Consider the following 26,993-nt stretch of genomic DNA (forward strand, 5'->3'; position numbering starts at 1 on the left):
GGGTTGTGGGGTCCCAGGGAGGCCCGTGTGAGGGACAGACGTGGGGGCTGGAAGAACCAGGGGTGGGGAGGCACAGAGCTCTGGCCTCTGCTCTGCTTCCCCTCATAGACATGACCCTCCAGACCACAGGGCGGGTGAAAGGGCAGGTGGGCTCAAGAGTCTATGACCTGTTCCTCTTTCCACGTGTCCCCCCGTTTACCACCTGAAGACAGGTTTATTGAACTTTAGCTTGAGAGGTTTTGAAAGGCTCCAGCATTGTAAGAAATTCAACAGAGGAGGCAAGGTGACCTCCAGCTATTTCAACCATCATAACGTATCTATGGGGTGCGCTTGGGATAGAGTCACGTGCATGTCCAGGGTAACTGACACGTCCACCCCAAGAGGTCGCCCACAGGCCCGAGTCCCTGCCCACCCTCAGGACAGATTCCTCCATAGCAGCTATGTAACCCGCCACCACGGCACAAAGGCCACGGCTCCCCCTGGCCCAGGGTCCCACGGGGGCCCCGCTGGCCTCAACCTAGGGCGGAGAACTCACGCTTTGGTTGAACATGTCCGTCTCGTGCCGCAGCTGCGTGTACTGGCAGAGGTGCTGCCGTATCATCTCCACCCTCTCCACCTCCAGCCGCTCCAGCTCCTGCCGAGGAGGACACCCACAGAGACCTCTTGGGGGTGTCCCTGCAACCTGGGGGCCTTACCCCTACACGGGTCCTAGACCATCCTAGAGGCAAAACACAGATGCTGCCCGACCCCCTGGGGTCCGGCGAGGCACCCACCCCATATCTGGGGGCGAAGGTATAGCCAAGGATGCAGTAGCTGCTGTTTCCTGAATCTCCTTCTGCCAGGCATGGTGGGGGCTACGAGCTTTCCACACATCGCTTAATTGTCCTCATCACAATGTTAAGAGATACAGGTTCTGTTCTTACATTTTCCAAACAAGGGAATGAACACCTCGAGAGGGAATGAACACCTCGCTTGCCCAAAGTGACAGGGAATTATGGGAACAGTGGGAGTTGCACTTTTGTGCGTTTTTTTTTGGGGGGGGGGGGGCTGCACAGGATCTTAGTTGCAGCATGTGGGATGTAGTTCCCTGACCAGCGACTGAATCCAGGCCACTTGCACTGGAAGTGTGGAGTCTTAGCCACTGGACCACCAGGGAAGCCCCCTGTTGTGCCCTTAATCAAACTTCTGCACCACTGCAGCCCCAGGCCCTGACGGGGCTGAGAAATGAAACACATGCAGGAGCTTCTGCCCTTCAAAATTTGGGGGCTTTGTCCCTGGACCTCTGCTGAATGGCCTCGTCTCTGTCCACCCTGAGTGCTGAGGGAAAGGCCGGGGAAGCAGGAGGGCCAGGAGCGGGATGGCCAAGGCCACAAGGAAGAGCAGAAATTTGCTTTGGCTCCTGGATGGCTCTGCTTCTTGGGAATCTAGGGGATCTGGCCACTATTCTGTGTCCAACTAGGTCAGTGCCCAGGTGATTAGCCGGGGAGTCAGGGGGAGTAAGCAGGAAGCTTAATTAGGAGATTAACCAGGAGGAAATCTAGGTCACTGTCCCTGGGGGAGGCCTCTAATCTGCTCTGGTGGGCTGGTGCCTGGGGAAGGCAGAGGGTTAGTCCCATGCTGGATGGGCAGATGGATGGGGGTGGCTTGGGGCAGAGGGATAGTGTGATAAGCACTTGGCAGGACACATCCTTTCTCACCTGGCCCAGTGGCCCAAGTGCCAACCCATCTCACCATCTACTCAGCGGGTGCTGACTTCACAGAAATACTCAGGAGAGCAAAGAAGTGGTCCGATGCCTGTTCCCCGACCCCTGGTCAGAGGCCTCCCCCACTGCCCCAACCTCACCCACCCACATGTCTCGCAAGGCTCTGCGATTGCAGACCCTTAATTCTTCTGGGCCCACATTTCCTACAACTTGGCTATTTTTCCTACATGGACCACTCTCTGCTCGGTTGACCCTGACCCCTCAGGAGGATATGGCAAGAGCCCATAGCTGCCTGTGTTCACACAGTAGGACGTGCCAGAGCAAGGGTATGAATCCACATAGTCTGGCCTGGAGATAAGCTCTCAGTCTCAACATTAGAGCAGATCTAATGACCATCTCTCACCTCCACCCCATCGCCCTCACATCCACCAGCATCCACCCACAGCTTCCTGAGTGCCCACCCCTGTCGGGACATGCTTCCGCATCTCCAGTCACTCACCAACGTGGTGGTAACCATCTCTTCAAACCACTTGGACTGGGCCTGGTTGTAGAGGTCCACACAGCGCATGAGGTCATCTCCTGCAAAGGGCCAAGGCCACTGTCTGTCACTCCTCACCAGGGCTGCCCTCTGCCACCTGCACCCCATGGCCAAGGCGATGGAGGCAAAGAAGGGGCAACCCAGCATTATGAAAGACTGGCTTCAGAGCGTCCATCTGAACTTGACTCCAGATGCCAAAAACTCAGGAAGGGGGTTTCTCAGTAACAGAGTATGTACGGTGTGGGTGGGGGTACTCCGGTGACCCTTCAAGTTTATCATGAGCCCCAGAAATGCTTCCTCCTCTAGAGATGGCAGTTTTATTTCACAATAGCAAGTCCTGCTTGGTTGAACATGTGTCTCAAGCAACGTAGTACTAGTTACAGAAGGTAAGTTTGCACATTACATCCATCCACTGGTGTGTCTGTGTGTCTCTCTGTGGTTGTGTCTGTATGCGTGTGTGTGTGTGTGTGTGTGTGTGTGTGTGTACAGGCAGCAGGCTGTCATTCTGAAACACAAAAGAACGTGTCTGATGCTTTCTGGCTCATTCATGGGCAGTAATGGTATAAAAATAGGCACCAGAGTTTAACACACCAATTCCAGGATACTGGCTACCCTGGGAAACAGAGAAAGGGTTGGGGTGGGAAGGGATGGGCTCTTTTGCTAGCATTTCTTAAGAGAAACATCTGAAACAAACTATTCTATCTTGATGGCCAGTGTATTCTTTTATGTAATTGTATATATGTTTGAGACAGTTTATAGTTAGAAAGAAAGCAAACTGGAAGTGTTACTAAGGTCCTGGTACCCTAGACTCTTGCTACAAAGAACACAATTCCTGGACCAGAAGCATTGGTACACCCTGGATATTTGCTCCAAATGTGATCTCATGACATTCCCCAGACAGGGTGAATCAGAAACTATTTGCACAAATTCCTTGGGTGATCTGTGTGTACATCACACAGGTCGGTCTGCACAGAGCTTCCTGATTATCACAGGGTTTCAGAGAAAGGAAGACACCAGGGACTCTGTCCACGATGGGAAAACTCATGAGTGAACCCAACAATAATGGATTAACCCTTCAAAGGGATCCCTAGAATGGCATCCCTTGCTCACATGTATTCAGATATGAAAGTGAAGGGAAGTGGGGGAGAGTTATGCCCAGTGCCTGGCTCAGGGTCTCCTCCCCAGTGAGCCACACCATTATCTGGGAGCTAAGCCTTGAGTAACAGAACCCACATCAAGGGCTTGGTTCATTTTGCTCTTGGTCCAAGGCCAATGGCTGGGCCCTTGATCCCAAGAAGGACTGAACTGGAGGGAAGAAAGTGGATATTTCACTGCAGTCACAGTCCCACCAAAAGCCTGTGCCTGACCAGTGGGTAAAGTCACCCTTATAAACACAATATGAAATTCCCAAAGCTTTATTTGTTGATCCTGATGTTGAGAACACGCTTCACGAACTTCTGCAACATCAGGAAATAATGTAGATGAAGGCAGGTGTGTCTCTTCTCTATGTAGTCCAAGGGTTTGAAATCAGACCCTTCTGAACAGTATGGGTTAAAGACATGGATTCTGGAACCAGACTATTGGGGTGTCATATAGCTCTACTGTTTACTAGCTGTGCAGCCTTGGACCAAGTTGATTCACCTGCCTGTGCCTCAGTTTCCTCATCTGTAAAATGGGGGATAATAACAGTACTTTCAGAGAGCCACAGTGAAGATTAAACAAACCAAGAAAAAAAAAAGAAAAAGAAATACAAAGAACAAAATAAAAAATAAACCACTTATGAAAAATATTTGCAATTCAAATGACAAAATGTTGATTTTCCTAACATAATCCCTGTCAGTCAATCAATGAGAACAAGACCAGCCATCTGACAAGAAAATGGAAGAGAATATGAGTGAATCATTTTAAAACAAAAGTCACAGATGATTTAAAAGTCTATTTTTAAAATGCTCAACTCCACTCAAAAAGCAGTGTAAATTAAATTAGAAACAAAATACTATTTTTCACTAGATAGCTATGATATCGAAATGAGACAGCATACAGTGTTGACAAGAGTTTAGGGAACAGGCATTCACAGAGAGTAGGTACACCCATCTGCGAAGCAACTTGGAAACATCCATCAGAATGAACACAAGCCTCTGACCCAGTTACACCCCGCCACATCCTGGCGACAGCAGACCCCCACCCCCCACAGAGAGGCATTTATAGTAACAGCATCGCTGGCATTGACAAACACTCTGACACAATCTGAAAGTCCCACAAAAGTCCATTAGGGGAATGATGAAATAAATCTGGATACAATCATACGCTTGCACGTTATTTAACTGTTTAGGGAATCTGATGTACGTAAATGGATGGGTAAACAAATTGATGATGAAACAGACTTATCTCTAAGATGCATCTATTAAAATATAAGTTCAGAACAGGATAATATGATATGTATATAAATTTAAATATTAAAAACATTAAAAAAATTAGGGTGTGTTGACAGTGACTATATCTGGGGAATAAGATTTTATATTCTTATGTGTTGATTAAAATATTTTGTCAAACAGCAATATTGTTTTTGCAATATAATTAACAGTTTCTTTAGTTAAGCTAATTTAAATGTGCCTCTCTTCTCCTTGGGTTTTCTTTCCTACTCCCAACAAGTGTAGCATGGCCTCTGTTTCTACTACTGTGCTATTAAAGATCTTTATATAAATGGAGCATTTATATTACATTATTCTGTTATGACATCTTTTTAACACCTTATTTCCAAATGTCCCTAAGATAGCTGTTTTTCATCCTTTAATGAACTAATTACACCAGGTTCACCAGAAGTTATGGTGAAAAAGATTTAGAGACCAAACCATCCAATCCAAACCTTATCTCACAGCACATATTCTAATCCCAGAAAGCAAAAGGCATTGTCCTTGTACAGTGTGAAACTGGTTGTTAAGAAACACTGAAATTAAAAAAACAAAAACCAAAAACTGTTTCTTGCTGATTTTTCTCCCGCTTCCTTGTGCATTAGCTAATTTTTACCTCTAGGTGGAAGCAGAAGCTGACTCACTGAGGAATATTTTGGAGAGAATCTGAAATATGGTTCTTTTCTTCTTTAAAAATACTTTCTTGGCTGCACTGCAAGGCATGTGGGTTCTTAGTTATCCAACCAGGTGTCAAACCTGCACCCCCTGCATTGGAAGCGAGTAGTCTTAACCAATGAATTGCCAGAGAAGTCCCTGAAATACGATTATTTCTTTAAACAAAACGTCAGCCTCTATTCTGGGTCAGAAGTCCATCACTAGAGGAGAACCTTTGGAGAACTAATACCCAGGGAGGTGGGGCAACTTGGAGGGTGGGTGGGGTTTGCACTTCGAGGAACTCCAGGCAGCAGCAAGACCCCTCAATTCCAGGCCCCTGGAGGAGTCTGCCCGCCACCTGACCAGAGGCCCTGGGCTTGGGTCAGAAGCAGCCCTCTCGGGGTAGGGTGTGGGGTGACCCTCCCTGGCCACTGCTTCCCGCTCCACAGCCTGCACCCCTCAGTCTCACCCTGTGGAACGCATGCTCCCAGGCGCCCCATCCCCCAGCCTCTCCTGTCCATGCCTCTGGGACCAGGTGAGGACAGACAGGGCAGTAGGCGACAGGGCCGCACTCACCCGCCTGCGTGGACTTCCTCCGAGCCTTCTTGATGTCCTCCTCCGTCTTGTTGCTCAGCTTGATCTCCAGCTGCTGGGTCTTCATCTCCAAGTCTCTCTGCCGCTCTGTGAGGGCTTTTCGGGCCTGGGGTCCAAGGACGTGGAGTTAATCACAGGCTCAGAGACAGCAAGGGCCCACTGGGCCTGGCCTCCCTTCCAGGTTGTTGCTCAGTCGCTAAGTTGTGTCTGACTCTTTGCAACCCCATGGACTGCAGCACGCCACACTCCCCTGCCTGTCACTGTCTCCTGGAGTTTGCTCAGACTCATGTCCATTGAGTTGGTGATGCCATCCAACCATCTTGCCCTCTGCCACCCCCTTCTCCTCCTGCCTTTAGTCTTTCCCAGCATCAGGATCTTTCCTAGGTTGTTTCTTTTCCCTGCTTTGGTAAATGAGGCTACAGGGGCTCCGTCAGGCTAAGTGGCTAGACCAGCATCACTCAGCCAGCTGGAGACCACGCTGAAGCTGCAAAAGCATCCTTTCGTCCTTGGCCTGGAGCAAGCGCCCCAGAGCACGTTTTCACTGGAGCATGTACATGTACTGGGGACCCAGGCAGTCCTGAGACCACAGCTTCTCCAGGGTGGCGGGGACCACAGAGATCATTGATGTCACCTCCCAACAATGCTCAGCAGCTGGCGACACCAGCCTCCCCATTCTGGGGTGGGATGGGCCTGTCGGTGCTGGCCACTGGCAGGGTCTAGGGTGCCCACAGCAGTAAGATGGCCCTCTTCTCCCACACCTCTCCCAAAGGCGCTGGGGTCAGCCCCCGGGGTAGACCTCTCTTTGCTCCATAACTGACCATCAGAGCTCCCAGCAAGGTCAGACCACCTCGGCCTCTGGGAGGGGGGTGGTCCAGTCAGGAGGGATTCTGCTAGGTGAGACCCAGACAAAGGGGCCCTGTCTGGACTGGCAGTACATCCAGGCTTCAGGACCCTCAAAATCAGGGTGTACCTTGTCTCACATTCTACAACCCCAAGGCAGGTGCAGCCTCTCCCACCCTCACTGGGAATCGGAGCACCAGGGGAAGCACACCCTTAACCTTTGGCCCGGGGAGGGGGTTCTCACACTATCCCCCCAACCCCAGATCCAGCTGCAGGGGGGACAAACAGCCCCGTCATGGCTCAAGTCCTGCCGGCCCCCAGCCCCTGCTCCCTCCAGCAGGACCCCTCCCACTCCGCAACCTGGGCCCTCACCTTCTCCACCGCGGCGTAGCGGCTGGCAAGCTGCTTGCGGAGGTCTGCGATGTGGTGGTCACACTTCTTCATGTCCTTCTTGAAGTTCTCACGGAAGTTCATCAGAGGCTTCTCCACCTCGCTGTGCAGCTGTCGACGGGGGAGACACATTCAGGACCCGAGGGGCACCAGCTATGAGAGGAGGGAGGGGGTGCTCTCTCCCACCCCGTGGGTGAGGATGGATACCATCTCACTGGGAGGTCAGAGACAAGCGGTTGTGTATGCAGTTGAGGAAGTCACCTCCACTGGCCAGGCCGAGGGTTCACACCAATGGATGGGTTAGTGCCTGGAGCCCACCAAGTCCACGTGGGCACCCTCTTCCTGTGTGAAGCGCGCAGAGCCTCCTCCGGGGCTTTGCTCAGATGTAATCTCCCTTATTTTCTAAGCTGGGAGCTTTGGGGACCATCCCTATGATCCCAAACACTCAGCCACGATCACAAGGGCGACACTTAACCAGGCGATCTCGGGTCAGTTCTACTTGATCATCTGCCACGTGCCAGGTGCAAGGATCACCGATGACGTGCACGTGGTCCGAATCTCCAGGAAGCCACGGTGGGAGCTCACAGGGACCCTTGCTGGCCTGTGCCCGCTGGACTGCGTGGAGGCTGGCACACCCCCACGCCACCAGAGTGGACCAGCCTTGCACCTCTAGGGCCAGAGAAGGGCCCTTTATGCTCTGAGAGGCGCTGGGTGGTGTCAGGTCTCCCAGCTTTCTTTTCTTTCATTCCTTTCCTCTTTCCCACCCACTCTCTTTGGAAGAACTTTTACTTAAAACTTTTTTGGGGCGTATGCACATGAGATGTATGTGATAACAGATAAATATGGACTTGCTGTGGTCAAAGGCACAGTCTAGCGGCCTCCCTGCCCCCGACTCAGCCTCTCAGAGCCTCACCCACCCTGTCTCGGCTCCTAAAGCCCCCAACATAACCTCTAGGACCTCCTTACTGGCCTCCTAGGGTCCCTGAATTGGCCTTCCAGGGTCTCTCAACCTCCACCCTTCTTGCTGGGAATCAGAACTGAACCTCCCTGGATGGATGATGCCCCAGCTCTGGGACTCTGGGACTTGTCTCCCTCTTCACCAGGCTCTTTCTTGCTACATTACCTTTTCCCCAGAGGCCTCAAGGATGGAGGCCTGTACCAAACCACTGATTACATGCTGGTTGACTCTGAACTCTAGGAGGGTGGAGGCCATGCTGGCTGGGCCCCTGCTGTATCCACAGTGCCTGCCTGGTCAGAGCTGGTACACAGTGGGCCCTCCTGCACTACTTGGAAAAATGACAAGATTTTCGGGGCCTAATGCTCTGGGTGACAAGATGATGCTTTGCTGGTGGGTGACCTTCAAAGACTAATGGAGCGGGGGCTGCACTAACACCCCTCCCCTCACGTTGGCTGTAATGTGTGCTACCATGGTTTTGAGCCCTGGGAAGATTCCTTGCACAGGAAAACACCCCCATCTGGTGGCAATCTGTAAGATGTTACAAACTTAAGTGCTTCTGAGACCTAGAGAACCTCTTCCCCACACAGATTAGGCACTGGGGGAAGAGGGGGAGGGCTGCATAGTTGGCTGGCTGCCTTGGGAACCTGCTCCTGGTTGTGGGTCTAAGTGGGTTAACTCGGCTTGTTGACCCAGTAACTCTGAGCTCTCTTTCTGAGGACCTGAACGCGAGTGCTTTCCATACATTCATATGCCCAGGAGTGACCTGCAGAGACTTGTCAATACTCAGGATTTCTGGGTCCCGGTCCCAGACTGTGTGGTCTGGGGAGGGACCAAGATCCGGCCAGGACTCCCAAAGCACTCCCCAAATTCCAAATGACATCCTAGAAACATCACACTACTGGCTGTTAGAAGTGATTCAATCCCATGGATTGAAGGCCCACAGTCTCCCTCTATATTTTAAGTACTTTAACAAAAAGGCTAATTTTTTAAGAGAGTTGGCTAGATGTCTGTATACTCATTCTTAAGTTTTAAGCATCTCTGGCTAACCAGGAGGCCAAAGTCCTCCACAGCAGCTTGTCCTTATGAACTTGAACTGGCCTGGCTTGGTTGCAATAGGCCATTGAAGCTATTCAGTTTGCCTTTCGGAATTTCTGCCTCTTGCTTCCACGTCACTCATCAGAAGAGAGCAAGAGAAGTCTCCGGTCGGAAGGAATTTCAGACGAAACTGTGTGGGTTGGGTGACGGTCCACCACAATAAAGTCAATGTCACAAAAATGGGAGTGTTGCACAACAGCAGGTCACATGGACGCTCTGGTTTCCCAGTGTGCACGAAAGCAATGCTTTTATACTATACTGCAGCCTATTCGAGCTTCCCAGGTAAAGAAGTCACCTGCCAATGCAGGAGACGCAGGAGATGTGGGTTCAGTCCCTGGGTCAGGAAGACCCCCTGGAGGAGGAAATGGCAACGGACTCCAGTATTCTTGCCTGGAAAATCCCATGGACTGAGGAGCCTGTGGGCTACAGTCCACGGAGCAGAAAAGAGTCGGACACGACTGAGCATGCACGCGTGTAGTTTATTAACTGTGTGACAGCATTGCGTCTTAAAAACGTGCATGCCTTAATTTTAAAAATACTTATTGCTTGCATTTCCCTGGTGGTCCAGTGGTTAAGACTCGGTGCTCCCAAGGCAAGGGGCACAGGTTTAATCCCTGGTCAGGGAGCTAAGACCTTGCATCCTGTGGGTATGGTCAAAATAAAAATATTTATTTCTAAAAAATGCTAACCATCATCTGACAATGCAGGGTTGCCACACATCTTCAATTTGTAAAAAAGACACACTAAAGTCAAGTACTATATAGAGCAAGGAGGCCTGTATCTGGTCCCGTGCTTCTCAAACAGTGCATTGCTAAGAGCTGTGAAGTGGTTAGTGGATCAGGACCAGCTTTTTGATGAGCATAGCCCAGACATGAAGAGGAAACATCAGAGATGTTTTAGCCACATATGGGGGTATCCGTATGTGATTATCTAAGTGTGGATACATGCGTGTTCCAGGTGGCCATGGAAAATGTATAACTGGGTCACAGTCAAGTCAGTTTCAAGTCTCACTGATCTGGTCCAAACACTTCACTTCACACTTAAAAAAAATGGAAGCCCAGGGATGCTAAGTGGCTTCCCCCAAGATCACAAAGCTTGTGAGTGACAGCACTGATAAAAAATCATTTTTTATCATTCTCTTGATGCCCTCTGTGCCCCGCAAAAATCTTCTGGCTGAATACATGGCCTCGGTTGCATGATTAAATTTTCTCCCATCGCCAGGAATTTTTCTATTCTCTCTTCCTCACCCAGAAGTAGGTATAACTTCCTTTATACAGAGCAATCTTATTTCTTTAATAGTCTGTTGCTATGAACAATGGCTCGAGCTAGGAGACTCAGAAAAGCCTAAGATCCCTGGAATGAAATTGCATTTCTTAAAGAGCTCTTGCCCCTCGACACAGAATACTCAGGAAGGACATTTTCAAGGAGCCTTTTGGAGCAGATGTTAAAATGGGTTTTGCACATGTGGAGCTATATTTATCTATGGCAGATGGATAGTCTTTTCTTTTTAAGGAACTGTCATACAACCACTGGGCTGCTACTATGATTGCCTGAGGCCACCAACACTGACTGATGGGCTAGAGGCAGCGGACATTCTTATGGAAAAATCTATGTGTGAATTTTGTGGGAATATTTTTCAGAAGCCTCCCATCAGAAGTCAGCTCTGAATTAAAACATCCCGGCATTTGGAGGGTCAGCCTGTACCACTGTGGACGGCTCCTAAGCGAGGGCAGTGTGCTTTGGCACAGAGTTCTGGGTTTTAAATGCCGCTGGTCTGCCCAGAGGAAACGTCCAGGGGTCAAGGCTCCAGCCCACTCGGTCTTCTCCTTCGTTTCTTCAGCAGCTGAGCCCACCTGGCTGTGTGACCACGGGCTGTGACTTGACCTCTTTGTTCTTTCTCATTTGTGAAACGGCGATGTTGTCTTGCATGATGGCTGATACCACTAAGGGAGATGAGTTACCTCCTGCACATAACCACGATATTGTGATATATGGGGCTGGCCGGAAAGTATGTTAGGATTTTCCCATGTTACAGAAAACCCTGAGTGGACTTTTTGGCCAACCAAATGACAACGTATTTATTTTGCTCTCATCCCCAGCTCCTGGCCAGAACTCCTAGAGCCTTCATAATTTCCTAAACAAAGGTGCTGGGAGAGCATCTTCTGGTTTAATATTTGGTCTTTGAGCCCAGTTCTGACACCAAACTCCTACATTTCTTAGAATTTCTTATGAGACGAGTCTGGGTGGGCTCCTGGATGGGGGTTTGTCACCAAAAAGACCAGGCCATGAATGGGACTTTCAGCCCCCTCCTCCGATCCCCTGGAGGGAGAGGAAAGGGGCTGGAGACTGAGTTAATGATTATGCCTTTGCAATGAAGGGCTTCCCTGGGAGCTCAGCTGGTAAAGAATTCGCCTGCAATGCAGGAAAGCCCACTTCAATTCCTGGGTTGGGAAGATCCCCTGAAGAGGGATAGGCTACCCATTCCAGTATTCATGGGCTTCCCTGGTAGCTCAAATGGTAAAGAATCCACCTGCAATGAGTGAGACCTGGGTTTGATCCCTGGGTTGGGAAGATCCCCTGGAGGAGGGCATGGCAACCCCACTCCAGTATTCTTGCCGAGAGAATCCCCATGGACAAGGAGCCTGGTGGGCTACAGCCCATGGGGTCGCAAAGAGTCAGACACAACTGAGTGACTAACACACAGCACATGTGATGAAACCTCCACAAAAGTCTGAAAAATCACAAGGGTCCAAGAGGTTCTGAGTTGGTGAACACACCCACGTGCTGGGATGTGCGTCCCCAGCACCACGGGGACAGACACTCCTGCACTCAGGACCCTTTCTTACCTGACCCTGAGCATCTGTTCATCTGTGGCCTTTATCATACCCTTTAATATATAATAAACTGATGAATAAGCGTCTCCCTGAGTTTTGTGAGCTCTTCTAATAAGTTACCAAACCTGACGAGGGGATCACTCAAAACCCTGACTTGCAGCCAAGCGGGACGAAGTTGTGAGTCACCTGGTGACCCACTACTTATAACAGCTGTCTGAAGCAAGGGTGGCCCCATGGGGCTGAGTCCTTAACCTGCAGGATCTGACGCTGAGCTCCGGGCAGTTAAGTGTCAGAAGTGAATTACACTGTAGGACCCCCAGCTGGGGTCAGGGAATTGGTCAGTGTGGGAAAAACCCAGACATTTGGTGACTAGAAGCAGTGCTGTGAACATGTGTAAGAATTTGCTCAGTCATGTCCGACTCTTTGCAACCCCATGGACTGTAGGCCGCCAGGCTCCTCTGTCCGTGGAATTCTCTGGGCCAGGATACTGGAGTGGGTAGCCGTTCCCTTCTCCAAGGGATCTTCCTGACCCAGGGATTGAATCCAGGTCTCCTGCATTGCAGGTGGATGCCTGAGCCACCAGTGCTATGAGCAGCCGTAGTAAAAAGTAAGATTATAGGAAAACTGCATGGGGGAGGGCTCTGTCACCCAGTGAGTACTTCACAAATGACTGAGAATCAGGGGCCTGCTGGTGGGGAGTAAAGGCCACCAGGATTCCCAGGGATCCAGCAGGTGACCATTTAGAAGCCTGCAGACCTGGCTCCCAGCCTTGATGCTCACAACACAGCCTCACCATTCATCTCACGGTCAATGGAGGTTTCTACAACCGCAGAGATTGGAGCTGCCGGGGGTCAGGAGAGCAGGAGGGAGACCTAGACGGAACATTGCTGTGATCTACAGCTTAAAAATAACTCACTGCTCTGTATACAAGGTTCAAAGGCGACTCATTTACAGGGCTCTTTCCTCTTCTACTGCGCGAGAGGCAATTTCCTTGTGAAATGCTTGGTGTCTAAGGTTAGTGCGCCCTTGCTGGTCCAGGAATTCTCACTCACATTTGGGTGTCAACTCCCTCTCGGGGCACCAGCATCCTTCAGGAGCGGGGAGCTGGTAATGGGACTGTTTCTCCTCCCACCTCAGCTCTTTATTAAGCGCCTTCGCACATCTCAACTGTATGAGTCATTCATTCTGCCCGTGGTGTGCAGAGAGAACCATCATGGGGCAGGGTGGGGAGACCTGGAAACAAAGCCAGTTTCCTGTCCCCCAACAGTGCACAAAGCCCAGAAATGCAACTGCTGTGGGAAAAGCACTATAAAAGAGATAGGGCTAGCGAGTGCTGAGCGTGGAAATCTCAGGAAAGAGCAGCCATCTTGGGGGATGCCACCTTCAAGTAGTAAAGGAGGTGATGTAACCCTCAATTTTAAAGTGTGGACTTACAGGCAACTCTTATCAATATCCTGTGCTAAGCCATAATGAAAAGAAAATTTAAAAAGGATGTCTTTGAAAGTGAAAGTTGCTCCGTCATGTCCGACTCTTTGCAACTCCATGGACTATACAGGCCATGGAGTTCTCCAGGCCAGAATACTGGAATGGTAGCCTTTCTGTTCTCCAGGGGATCTTCCCAACCCAGGGATTGAACCCAGGTCTCCCGCACTGCAGATGGATTCTTTACCAGCTGAGCCACAAGGGAAGCCCAAGAATACCGGAGTGGGTAGCCTATCCTTTCTCCAGCAGGATCTTCCCAGCCCAAGAATCAAACCAGGGTCTCCTGCATTGCAGGTGGATTCTTTACCAGCTGAGCTATCAGGGAAGCCCTAAAAAAAAAAGAATGTCTATATTGTATATAACTGAGTCACTCTGCTATACAGCAGAGATGAGCACAGCATTGTAAATCAACCATGTGCTGTGCTATGCTAAGTCACTAAGTTGTGTCTGACTCTTTGCAACCCCATGGACTGTAGCCTGCCAAGTTGCTCTGTCCATGGAATTTCTCCAAGCAAGAAAACTGGAGTGGGAAGCCACTCCCTTCTCTAGAGGGATCTTTCCAACCCAGGGATCGAACCTGGGTCTCCTGCAATGCAGGCAGATTCTTTACCGTCTGAGTTACCAGGGAAGCCCAAGGCTCACCATAGCCCAGGGTTAAACTTGGAGGAATTTTGTGAGTTGATCAGTAAAGAACAACCAGTATTAAAAATTAAATGGTCTAAACTTAAAATTAACAAACTGTATTAAAAACAGAGGTAACACATACCCTCATACCCTCCTGTTAATGACATCTGACCATGAGCTACACTCTTGATGGATGCGTATGGCTTTTGATGCCATTTTGTTGCTATAGGGGAGCAACCATCTAATGTTAGCATCTCTTCCTGACTCTCGAAATTTACACCATGGAAACCAGGAAACACCACACACTGGAGAAGCAGCTGCACATGGGTGTGTAAGACCAACCCAGGGAGGGGTTACCTTGGCAGAGAACTTGAGGTGAACTTCAGCCTCATCCGCAAGGCTCTTCTTCACCTGCGCCCATGCTTCTCCCAGGGAGCTGCAACACCAAGGAGATGGTGAGGCTCGAGGACGGACGCACGGACCTCAGGTCAGAGGCCACAGCCCTCCCCCCATGAGGCAAGATGGTGGGTCTTGACTCTGAGTCCCTGGGGAACGTACAATGCCTGAGACCATGGACTTGGATGAGGAGGTTGGGCACAAAACAAACATGAGTACCACGCCTTGACCTATGGGACCAGAAAAGTGACCCCTAAATGAGCTGAGCATCATGCTGAGAGAACTGATTGCAGCAGCCAGCTGAGTGCCTGGGAACTGTCCAGAAGCCCAGAGGATTAGGGAGATGGGGGTGGTGGGGGATGTCACGAGGGCCCTGATACCTGTCCTATGACTGTCTCCTGCCTTCCCATCACCCTCCCTGGTTTACTGTTGAGGGGTGCAAACACCTGCTGGCAAACAAGGAAGGAGAATGGGTGCCTTTCCAGGGAGAAGCCCTTCTCTAACAGAAGGTATCACACAGCCCTGCTTGCAGGCAAACCTGCAGTGGCCTGACTTCTGGGGTGGGGGGGGCAAAGATGGATCACCTGGGTCTAGGGGCCTCCTAGGGCTGCCCACACAGCTAAGAAGGCTCGCCATCCCCATCTTCAGGAACATGGCCTCCCCACCCACGCTCTAGAACCGATTCTGGCCGGTAAGCCCCAGTGCTGCCCACAGCCAACCAGAGAATGGCAGAGTCCTCTAAGCTAAATCGCTTTTCCACTTGAAAGAGATGTTCCAAGTACAAGCAATCTCCTAAAGTCCCCTGGACTTTTGAACGCATGCCCCCACGCTCCAATCTCCCTGATTGAGGACTCTTGAACCTCTCTGACCTTCCCACTGATATTCCTGCATTCTTGCTCGAGACCTCTTCACTCACCCAGTACACGAGGGCTGAACGGTCAGTTGACTTCCTTTCATCAAAAAGCCACTTCCCCCAGAGAATTCATTAAACTCGAGTGGCAAAATCTGATTAAAAGACAGCCTGCTGTGAGGCATCTGGGTTCTGAGCCGAGCAGCCAGCAGCTGAAAATTACCCAACAGAACAGAATGGATCCCTCTGATCAGAGTCCAGGCCTGTTTGGTGATGGTGCTGGCTCAGGCCAGGGTGGGTGTTTACGGGAAGTGCCTGACCGATTTTATCTAGGAGTCAGACAGCAAAGAAAGGTCCCCTTGGGTGATCCTGGCTGGGGGGCCCACCTGAGAAGGGATGGGGAACTGGGATGATGCAAGCTGCTGACGTCTGTCTTGGCCTGAAGGGCCTGAGCTCCTGGGAGCTGGGTTGGGGCCATGCTGGGTGGCCTGTCCCCTCACCTGACTGGGCAGATGGGTAGAGGGCCTGGGGTGGGAAGAAGGAGGGAGTGGAAGGAATCATGAGAGTCATATAGATATGGGATCAGAATACCAGGTCCAGAAAAAGATTTACCCAAATACGGGTGATCTATGTGCAATAAAGATGCCAAGCATCTTCATGGAGAAACGGACAGCCTTTCAACACCTGGTGCAGAGACAACTCTACATCCATAGGGAGAAAGAAATCCTACCCCTGACCCCATGCCACGCACACAGGTGACCTCCAGATGGCTCGCACAACTAGGATAACAGTCAATAGCTCGCAGAAGCAGTCCTGGGGAGAAGCGGGAGCCCCATGACAGTGGGGTCAAAGGGGGCGTTTCTCCCTGCAGCTAAGCTACTCACCAGCCTGCGGGAGATTTGAACAAGAGCCCAGAAGCCCTGCTGGTGCTGAGTGTTTGTAAGTCAGCTGTCAGCAAAGCACACGGTCAATAACTGGCCCAGGGATGGTGACAGTGGCCTGAGACTGTCATCTGGACTATTGGGAGGAAAGGCGGAAGCACAGTTTCACACTTAGGACCATGTCCTTGGCCCCACTGCCAGGCTGGGCCCCCACAGGCAGGAGGACATCACTCCAAACATGCGGACGGGCCTATCTGAGCTGGTTCAGCCCCCTTGCGATATCCTAGCCAGCCTTGGAGCCACATCACAACTTAGGAAAAAAGCCATTTAGAAATTGTCTCATTGAAGACAGTGATAAGAGGTTGATGGCAAAAAGCAAACAAACAAAAACCCCAAGACATAATTTCTGTTCCAGAACACCATCTGGGTCCTGCTAAATCAAAATCCATGTTACTGTCACAATTACCAACCAGGAAAGACCAAAATCCTTTCCACACAGGAGAGCAAAACTGAAGGCAGGATACATCTCCTGATTCTGTTTATTCTGTACACACCCTGTGGAATCTGAGGGCAACTCAAGTCTCCCCATCAGCATCTTCCTAGGCTCCAGCGTCATGCTCTGAAAGTTTCAGGTGGACAGGCTGACGTCCAAAGCCATGTGTGAATGCAAAGCGGTGGGGCTACAGGTTGTGAACAGGGGCCCGTGTGCCTCCTGGAAGAAGCATGTGTGTGGGAGGGGGATGTGGGTACAGGGCTGATGGGGTATTTATTCACAGCTATGTTGCAGGTGAGCAATGCCAATCCATGACTCTGAGTGTGTGGAGGATTGCCCGTGTTTGCGGCTGCACATGTGTACACCATGCTGGTGAGGCCTGACTCTGGACTCGTGTAGCCAGGAGCACATGCCATGTGTGTGGGCGGGATGGAGTGTCTCTGGCAGCGGCCCAGGCCGAGGAGGTGGAATTTCTTAGGAGAAGCAGCATTGCACTGCAGGGCATGGGAACACTTAGGAAAGCCCCATCCTCAGTTCAGAGGGGAGACTCCCTCATGCGTCCCCTCCTGCCTGGTCCCAGACTGGGTACATGGAGCAGGAGGAGGCTGGAGGCAAGCTTCACTAATGTCCCTGGAAGGGACACTGGCCAAGCAGGGCGATCCTGTGGTTTGTAGCCTGCTGGGTCAGTAAAAACCATTCCAACCTCTTGGCTGCATGGCAAGCCCATGAAAAGGCCCTAATCAAAGCTACGTTTGGTTGGCAAAGCCCTGTTCCCTGGAGGATTCAAGCTATGAAGGCAGATTTGGGCTTGTTCAACATCACGGCTCTCTGATGACTATGACAGAGTATCTTCCATCCCCAGGGGCTCACTTCCCTTCATAGGAGGGATTCAAACAGAGACTGCACTGCAGGGAGGTCAGACTAGAGAGGGGACCTCGAGGGGCCTTTCAACTCTTACCTTCTGAGATTCTGGTTTTGTTTTGTGATTAAGGGGAAATTCTCTTAACACAAATGTAACCAGGGGATTTCCCTGGTGGCCTGATGGCTAAGACTCAGTGCTCCCAATGCAGGGGAGCACTGGGTTTGACTCCTGATCAGGCAACTAGATCCCACATGCTGCAACTAAGATCTAGCACAGCCGAAGAAATACTTTTTAAAAAATTAACCACTTCAAAGAGAACAAGCATTTACTACATTCGCCATCCTGGGCAACTACCATCTCTATCTAGTTCCAAAGCATTTTTTATCAATATCACCCTGTGATGGACTGAATGCTTGTGTTCCCCAAATCCATAGGTTGAAACTCTAGCCTACAGTGTGGCTGTTATTTGTACATTTATCTGTTACTCTAAGGAAGTAGTTAGGGTTAAATGAGGTCATAAGGGTGGGGCCCTGATCTGATAGAATTTGTGTCCTCATAGGAAGAGATACCAGAGTTCCTTCTCTCTCCTCACCAAGGGAAGGCCACCTGCCACACAGGAGAGAGCTCTTACTGGACACTAACCCTGCCGGCACCTTGACCTTAGACTTCCCAGCCTCCAGAAGTGGGATTAATTAAATTTCTGTGGCTTAAGTCATATGGCTTAAGTCACTCAGCCTATGGTATTCTATTATAGCAACCTGAGCAGATGAACATACACCCCAGAAGGAAACCTTGTACCCATTAAACAGTTGTTCCGAGTCCCCTTTCCCCAACTCCTGATAACCACCAATCTTCATTCTGTCTCCATGAATCTATCTATTCTGGACATTTCTAAATGGAACCCTATAACATACAACCTTTGCATCTCGCTTCTTCCACTTAGTGTAATGTTTTTGAGGTTCATCCACATGGTAACGAGGATCAGTACTTCATTCCTTTTTATGGCTGAATAACATTCCTATCCGTATAGCCAATGTGGGCAGACTAAAATTTGCTTATGCATTCGTCCCTGATGGACATTTTGGTTATTTCCACTTGGTGACTATAATAAATCATGCTGCTATGAACATGCATGTACATATATTTGAATATCTGCTTTCAGTTCTTCTGGATATAAACCTAGGAGTGGAATTGCTGGGTCCTATGGGAGTTCTGGCTAGTTTTCTGAGGCATTGCTAAACTGTTTTCCATAGCAGCTATGCTAATCTGCCTTACCACCAACAGGCTGAAACTCTGTTAACATACGGAGAAGGCAGCAATCTACCCCCAGCTAGGGACTCTTCTGTGGCCAGGAGGGTGGGGCTGGGCCTCCCCCAGCCCAGGTCCCACCCAAGGAGGTCTGGATGGTCACAGCTGGAGGGTGAGGGAAGCCTGGGCCTAGGCTCACAGGAGAGATTCTAACCAAGGGGCCAGGTGTGGAATCATCTCACGTCTAGTTGCCTGCCAGCCTGCTCTCGGAAACAGGGGAGCAGGGGTGGGCATCTGGAGGCTGGTTCCAAGCTACTGCAGAAAGGGCAGAAGGGGTCCTGGCATACTCCAGCATCTGCCAGGAGGCCCTTGGCTACTAATGAGTAAATAACGTGGAAGCACAACCTTGAACATGGATGCCCACACCTGGAGTCATGGCTGATCAGCTGGAGCCGTGAATGCCCACCTTGAACCAAGAATGTTCACCATGAACCATGAATGCCCACTTTGAATCACGGGCACCCACCTTCAGCCAGGTGTATGGAGACCTCCCCATCCATATGGGACGGTGGCAATGACCAGTGATCAGAGAAAAGGGGTCCTCCCCTTTCTTGAGTGTCCCTGTCCCTCCCTACCCCGCTCCCTGTTCCTCCTACTCACCCCTCCTCCTGTGCGGCCAAGGAGTTCTGAGAGAGCTTAGCTAAGTTCTTCGCATATTCCTCTTCAATCTTTATCCTGCAAAGGGAGAAAACCCAACATGTCAGCTCCTCAGAGCTAGACCGTGGATCCGACCTGCAGCCTTGCTGCTCATTAATGGTATAAAGACCATTAGCTCTGCAAGTACGTGGCTCTTGTCTTTCCACCTAACTCACAGTAGGTGCTTAATATGAGCTGAATGAAGGAATGAAATTGAACCTCAATCTGCAGAGTGGGGGATTGGTGCCTGTGTGAGGATGAAAAGTGGTCATCTGCATAGCCCCCAGCACAGGGCTGGACACATGGCAAACACTTAAATGAAGAGATGTAATTGGTAATGGACCACGGCTGCCCTGCCCCGTAGTGAGAGCTCTGGCATGAGAGCCTGCAAGGTAGCCACAGCCCCTAAGAAGCAGGAAGAGAACCCTGTCCATGTTCTCCCAGCCCTCAAGGCCGCCAACTTCCCAGCCTCCAGGGTGCAAGCATCTCCAGGGAAACCAGTGGTGCCCAGCGGATGCCACATCCCCAGAGAGGGAAGTTGCCTTGGATTTCACTTCCAGCAGGCCCCTGACACACTTTCAAGGCAGCTCTCCGGGGAGGGGTCTGTATTGTCTGCCACAACTGTGTAAAACGTGTTGTCATGGTATTAGTCACTGTCTAAGGGGTCCCCTGAGGGGCCATGCTTGTGACGACCAGAGCCGGCCAGACGGCTGGGGCCTCACAGAGGCCCCTAGTCCATCATCTATCTGGCAAATGAAACAAACCCAGAAATGCTCCCAGGGCTGCAGCACTTGCTTCTTGGCTTCTCAGGAGCTGAAGCGTGAAAGGACCTGACCGAGTCTCCGGGAAGCGTTCAGGGGTTGCGATTACTTCCCACGTCAGTGCTGAGAGGCCCAGTCTCGGTCCTTCTCTCACCACCACCTCTGCCATCTCCACATCCTCTCGAGCCTGCCTCCCTCGCTTCCTCTCCATCCACTGAGTCTTTAGTCCCTCCTCTCCCCAGGAGGACATGGACAGTCAGCCTGCAGCCTCCGGCCACGAGATTTCTGGAGAAAGCAGATCTAACCATGTCAAAACCATGTCACACTCTTAGCTTCAAAGGCTTAGCAATGCCAACTGTGTGCACCGGGCAGAGGCCCGTCCTCTCCAGGGCTGGTGCCAGCCTCGCTCCCCTAAGCTGAGGTCATGTGGTTCACCGGATGGCTGGCCTCCCACCCTGGCCCAGCTCTTGCCTCTGCACCTCAGGTCCCACCCCTCCTGGCTCTGAAAGGTGTCCCTTCGAGACCCTAGGTGGACTGAGAAAAGTCTCAGGAGTCCACCTGTCCCAGGGAAGACCAGGGTTCTCACAGGTATGGTTCCATTTATTTGTTAATGTGACGTCTTTATGAAAGCATGAACTGCAAGTGTGTTCAAACTTGGCTTTTCTAGCCATTTTCCTCTTGGCCTGGTTTCTACTATTGTTTTCTGACACCTGAACTACGCAGTCTCTCAATTTCCTACCTGTTTCATAAGCCATAAAGCAAAGATTTGATTATATCTATAGAAAACAGGCCTCCTAAAGGAAAGTTATGACCAAACTAGATAGCATATTGAAAAGCAGAGACATTACTTTGCCAACAAAGGTCCGTCTAGTCAAGGCTATGGTTTTTCCAGTGGTCATGTATGGATGTGAGAGTTGGACTGTGAAGAAAGCTGAGAGCTGAAGAATTGATGCTTTTGAACTGTGGTGTTGGAGAAGACTCTTGAGAGTCCCTTGGACTGCAAGGAGATCCAACCAGTCCATTCTGAAGGAGATCAGCCCTGGGATTTCTTTGGAGGGAATGATGCTGAAGCTGAAACTCCAGTACTTTGGCCACCTCATGCGAAGAGTTGACTCATTGGAAAAGACTCTGACGCTGGGAGGGTTTGGGGGCAGGAGGAGAAGGGAACGACAGAGGAGGAGATGGCTGGATGGCACCACGGACTCGATGGACGTGAGTCCGAGTGAACTCTGGGAGTTGGTGATGGACAGGGAGGCCTGGCGTGCTGCGATTCATGGGGTCGCGAAGAGTCGGACACAACTGAGCGACTGAACTGAACCGAACTGAGAGGAAAGCAGGTGCTTTAACACAACATAGAATTGTTACTGCATTGTTGTTGCTGTAAATGAAAAAGGAAACAATGAGGGACTTCCCTGGCGGTCTAGTGGCTGAGACTCTGCACTTCCAGTACAAGGGGCGTGGGTTCGAACCCTGGTGGGTGAACCAACATCCCACATGCCCCTCAGCGTGGCCAAAAAAACATTATTTCAAAAACACATTGCCATTTTCCATAAATATTTCCAGCGTGCCTTTGAAATCCCAGATGCTAAGTTGTGTGTATGTATGTGTGTGAAGCAGGGGGTATGCATGTGTGTGAGTGTGCAGGTGAAGGTCAGGTAACAGTCTCCTAACTTGGGGAGCCTGCGGAGGGAGGGAGACGGAGAAGGAGCCTGTCCCTGTAACTTTCTCCACTTCCATTAGGCTGAATTCATCATTCCCTTGGCTTTGCTGATGGCTCAAGGGTTAAGAATCTGCCTGCCAATGCAGCAGACACCGGTTTGATCCCTGGTAGGGAAGATCTCCTGGAGGAGGAAATGGCAACCCAGTCCAGTATTCTTGCCTGGAGAATTCCATGGACAGAGGAGCCTGGCGGGCCACAGTCCAGGGGGTTGCAAAAGTCAGACATGACTGAGTAGGCATGCATTTTTTCCTCATCTACACACAGGCAAACCACTATTATACTCTCTGCTCTTATCATAATGACCTCACCTCTCCCATTAGACTGAGTTCCCTAAAGGCAGAGATGGAGGTAGGGGTGGGTGTTTCTGGATGCCCAGGGCTGGGACACGGTTTTGACACAAAGAGGAGCAGAAAGGTAACATTCTCCTTTTTTGTTACATTAAAGAACAGCGGCATGCACAGATAAGCAAAGGAGCCGAGCAGTCTTCATGGCGATATATTAAGGAGTGGTGGGGACTGTGGCAAACTGGAAGCACAGGCTCCCAGCACACGGGCAGCTTCTCCTCAGCTCCAGTCAACTGTTGCATGAGGGAAGCACAGTCACGGAGCCAGACTGTTTGCTCTCCCCAGAGATGCCAGATATGCAGATTTTAATGTGAAATCCACCAGTTTTTTAAAATGTTGGTTCGAATCTTTGAAAACACTACATAGGCCAAAGCAACACACCTGCTGGCCAGACTTGTCCCGAGGCCCGTGAGTCTGACTCTTTGTCTTGCACTTCCCTTAGTGCAGAGCTGGGTGTGTGGGGCTCACCCCGGGCTCAGGGACCACGGTGGGTGCCATCACCAGCCCCGGAGCAGGGAGGGCCCAGGACTCACCTTTCCCGGATGAACTCCGACATTTCCTTCTGCATCTGCTTGCCCTTCAGCTGTTTCTGCAGCAGCAGTTCAAACCCAGCCACCGTGCCGTTGCCTTGGGAGTCCTTCTTGTCAGCCTAGGAGGGAGAGAGAGGCAGGAGCGCTTAGGTGACACCAGCGTCTGGAGCGGGGAGGAATGGAGTGTAGGGAAGACAGACCCCAGAAAAGACCCTGCTGTTCTTCAGTTGCTCAGTCGTGTCCAACTTTTCATGACCTCATGGACTGCAGCACACCAGGCTTCCCATCCTTCACCATCTCCTGGAGTTTGCTCAAACTCATGTCTACTAAGTCAGTGATGCCATCCAACCATCTCATCTTCTGCCACACCCCTCTCTGCCTGCCCTTAATCTTTCCCAGTATTAGGGTCTTTTCCAGTGAGTCGGCTCCTCACATCAGGTGCCCAAAGTATTGGAGCTTCAGCTTCAGCATTAGTCCTTCCAATGAATACTCAGGGTTGATTTCCTTTTATTGTCTGGTTTGATCTTGCAGTCCAAGGGACTCTCAAGAGAACCCAAGTCACCTGCTAATAACCCTGACCTCAGCCTGAGAAGGAAGACGAGCGCAGTAGTCTCAGCCGCCCCAACTCATGCCCCTCCCGGCACCCTTGTCCCAGAGTGCTCCCAGATGCTTGAGCCCTGAGCACTGCAGCTGCCCCATATCTGGGCCTCTCAATCCCTCAACCTGGAAATGAAGAGCGGGAAGGGCAGGTGGCCAGGAACACAGGCAGCAGGTGGCTGCTGGGGCTGGCTAGATCCTCTGCAGAGTTTTAGCATCTTGACTGAGCTGGGAGACGGTGGATAACCTTGGGGGCAGGCACCCCCAACCCTGAGCCTTGCCATTCACTTCAGCACTGGCCAGGCAGTGCCATCCTCCAATGCACATGCCTAAAAAATCGCAGTGGCTTCTGGGGAGAAGCTGGACTGAAGGGCCGCTGCCGGAGTGGAAAAGGGCAGGTTTTCAGGGTTGACATCTCAGCCACATTACAGTGTGGCTGCTCTGGCCATTGGAAACTCACTCTGAGTACATTTAAGATGTGTGCACTCCATTGTATGAATGCTACATCTTCAGGAAAAAGCCAAAGAAAAATTATTCAAAACGCTTAGCCCCAGTCCACCTCCCAGAGAGGATGGACAGGCCGAGCGATTTGTCCGCACTGGGAAAACCGGCCCAAAGAAGTGGGCTTTAAGGATTGTGTCAGCAGAGAAATTTCTGTGAGAAGAAAAGGTCTTGATGGTCAGGGAGATAAAGCCCTAGGGTAAGTATCAGAGTCCCAGGAGAGCCTGGATCGAGATGCAAGCAGGATGGCACTGACCAGCGGCAGGATCGCCCACTCCCCCTCACTCTCCAAACCCCTCCCTCCACTGACCTCTGACTCCCAGGGTACCCATTCCTGGAGTCTAAGCTGGTCCACTTCCCAAGCTCTGGTTCCTGTTCCCTTCTTGTCGGATGACATCTCCAAATTCAGCTCCTCCCCTCCATCTCCGTAGCTGCCACCATCTTCCCTGGCCTCCCAGAGGTTAATGGGCACTCCTGCCTTCCCTACATGACACATGGGGCTTCCCAGGTGGTGCCAGTGGGAAAGAAAATCCACCTGCCAATGCAGGAGACGTAAGAGATGCAGGTTCAATCCCTGGGTCTGGGAGGTCCCCTGCAGGAGGGCGGGGCAGGCCACTCCATTATTTTGCCTGGAGAATCCCATAAACTGAGGAGCCATAGGGTTGCATAGAGTTGGGACATGACTGAAACGACATAACATGCATGCATGTTCCAAGGCACATACAAATCAGATCACATCCTGTTCCTGTTTGAATCCTACACCACCTGTTTGAATCCTCCACCATCTGTTTATACTGCGAACAGAATAAAATACAACACACTGATGGAGACTATGAGGTCTCATACACTCTGGTCCCTGCTCATCCACACCCCTGGGCTCTTTCTTCACCATCTCCAGGTGTGTCTTGCCAGAGCCAGAGTTCTTCCTGCAATATTCCCACCCCGTACTCATCTCAGAAGATCTAGAAGAAACACAGATGGGGCAACAGGAGTCCCTGGCTAGCTTCTAAAGTGCAAGAGGTTTGGTAGGAAGACAAAAGCGACTGTTTAATATACACTTGGTTAGCAAATCTAAAAGAGGGTAGATAATTAATTCTGCATGGTGGTTGAAATTTTATAAAGTTCTTTTTTTTTTTTCTGATTCCTTGGGGCCTTTGCAAAACTTTATTTTTTTAGGTGTACCATTGGTGATGGTGATTAAGTTGCTCAGTCGTGTCCAACTCTTTGTGACCCCACGGACTGTGGCCTGCTAGGTTCCTCCATCCATGGGATTTCCCAGGCAAAAACACTGGAGTGGGTTGCCATTTCCTTCTCTAGGGGAGCCTCCAGACCCAGGGAATGAACCTGTGGCTCCTGCATCGCAGGCAGATATTTTACTGCTAAGCCACCAGGGAAGTCCCTGTGTACAATCACTGGTTTTTAATACATACACAGGTCGTACAATCATCACCACCGTCTGATTCCAGAATGGGGTGATTTCATTTTTAAAGCCCTTGTTAACTTTAAAATACAAATGTCCAGGAGGACTCCCAGAGTTTCTGCGTAGGATTCGGCATCTGTCAAAAGATGTTTAATTCTGGAAAACTACACATAAAATGTATCATCTTAACCATTTTTAAGTGCACAGTTCAGTGGCATTGAATATACTTGCACTGTTGGGCAACCATCACCATCATCCCGTTCCAGAACTTGCTCATCTTGCAAAACTGGAGGTTCCCATAAGTAACACAAAAGCTCTGGAACCACCGAGTTGCTCACGCTGGAGCTCCCTATAAACTCCTGGAGACTTTGATAGAGACAGGAAGGCTGTCGGAGAAGCACTGTCCAAGATCACCTTCAAGAGCGACAGAACAGGCTGGAGCCCAGGTTCCTTTCATGGAATTGATTTTGTTCTCTTGTCACCGCTGAGCGGCAAGGTGACCCTCCAGGTTACCTACATTCTGGCTGGAGTTCCCGTTTTGCCCTGTGGACTCTCTGAGGTTTACAGAATAACCTAGACTCCAAGTGGGTCTTAAGTTTCCAGCCTCCAGTGCTCAACTGACTGCCAGCTGTTAGGATTCATCTGGAGAAGTTGCTTTGCTTTGAGCTCAAGGCTCCTCCCGCACCTCTCGGGTGCCCACTCCTGGTCCCTGGGACCCCAGTACAGGGAACCCCGAGCACCACTTACCCAGAAGTAGTCACAGTAGCTCCACTCGGTCGGTTTCAGCAGTTGCTGCTCCGGCATTGTGTCTGGGTGAGGGAACGTCACGCAGTTTATCTGGAAGGCACAGACAGGAGAGAGCACAGCTTGGCTAGAGGGTTAGGAGAAGCTCGGGAGGCTTTGGTCCCAGGATACAGCACTCAGGAAGTCTCCGTACAGGGCCAGCTTGGTAGAGAACACGCACTGGTATCATGCGGTGGTCAGCATCCAAATGAGGGGCGACCGGCATTCACCCCCACCCCACAGGGGCTGCAGTCAGTCCAAACCGTCTTGGAGAGAGTGCAACAGGGCTTAACAATGCGTCAAATGTCCTCCACCAGCGACTCTGTTTGCAGGACTCTCCCGTACTCCTGCACACGGTTACAGGGACTTAAGTACACGCTTCTCACCACAGCTCTGTCTACATAGCAAAAGGCTAGAACCCAGCTCTCCTGTCCCTCGGCAAGAGAATCGTTAGAAAGTATGAGACAGACACGGACAGGAATCATAACCATGGTGAAAGGCCCAGCAAGATGTCCTTCTGTACTTAAGGAGGGTAGAGGACAGTGTTAAGTGGGTGGGTGGCTGGGAAGAAGAGGTGGAATAGTATTTAGTTTGCTGTCTTAGTGTTAAGAAACAAACAAAAAAAGGAGGTAGGAACAGATACCAATTTGGCATATTTCTGGGAGGAAACTGACGACATCATTTGCTTCTAGGGAAAGGAATTAAGTGGCTGAGCATCCTGGGTGAGAGGTTACCTTATGAATTTTATCTCAGGATATATATTCTATAGATATATCAAATTAAGACAC

At 50.6% G+C, this 26,993-nt stretch overlaps 1 protein-coding gene across 5 annotated transcripts in view; it reads right to left on the reverse strand.

The window, feature by feature from the left end:
• GAS7 (growth arrest specific 7) overlaps positions 1 to 26,993 on the reverse strand; it is a 202,483-nt gene that overhangs the window by 5,865 nt on the left and 169,625 nt on the right. For all 5 annotated transcript variants that reach the window (XM_052657551.1, XM_052657552.1, XM_052657555.1 and 2 more), the window contains 8 exons: positions 26,170 to 26,259; positions 22,908 to 23,023; positions 19,514 to 19,588; positions 14,481 to 14,559; positions 7,113 to 7,241; positions 5,883 to 6,006; positions 2,203 to 2,282; positions 536 to 634 (listed from right to left, as the gene is read on the reverse strand). In XM_052657551.1, coding sequence (XP_052513511.1) covers positions 536 to 634; positions 2,203 to 2,282; positions 5,883 to 6,006; positions 7,113 to 7,241; positions 14,481 to 14,559; positions 19,514 to 19,588; positions 22,908 to 23,023; positions 26,170 to 26,259 — 792 coding nt within the window. The remainder of the gene's footprint in view (positions 1 to 535; positions 635 to 2,202; positions 2,283 to 5,882; positions 6,007 to 7,112; positions 7,242 to 14,480; positions 14,560 to 19,513; positions 19,589 to 22,907; positions 23,024 to 26,169; positions 26,260 to 26,993) is intronic.

This window comes from Budorcas taxicolor, chromosome 19, assembly GCF_023091745.1.
Source record: "Budorcas taxicolor isolate Tak-1 chromosome 19, Takin1.1, whole genome shotgun sequence".
Taxonomy (NCBI): Eukaryota; Metazoa; Chordata; class Mammalia; order Artiodactyla; family Bovidae; genus Budorcas; species Budorcas taxicolor.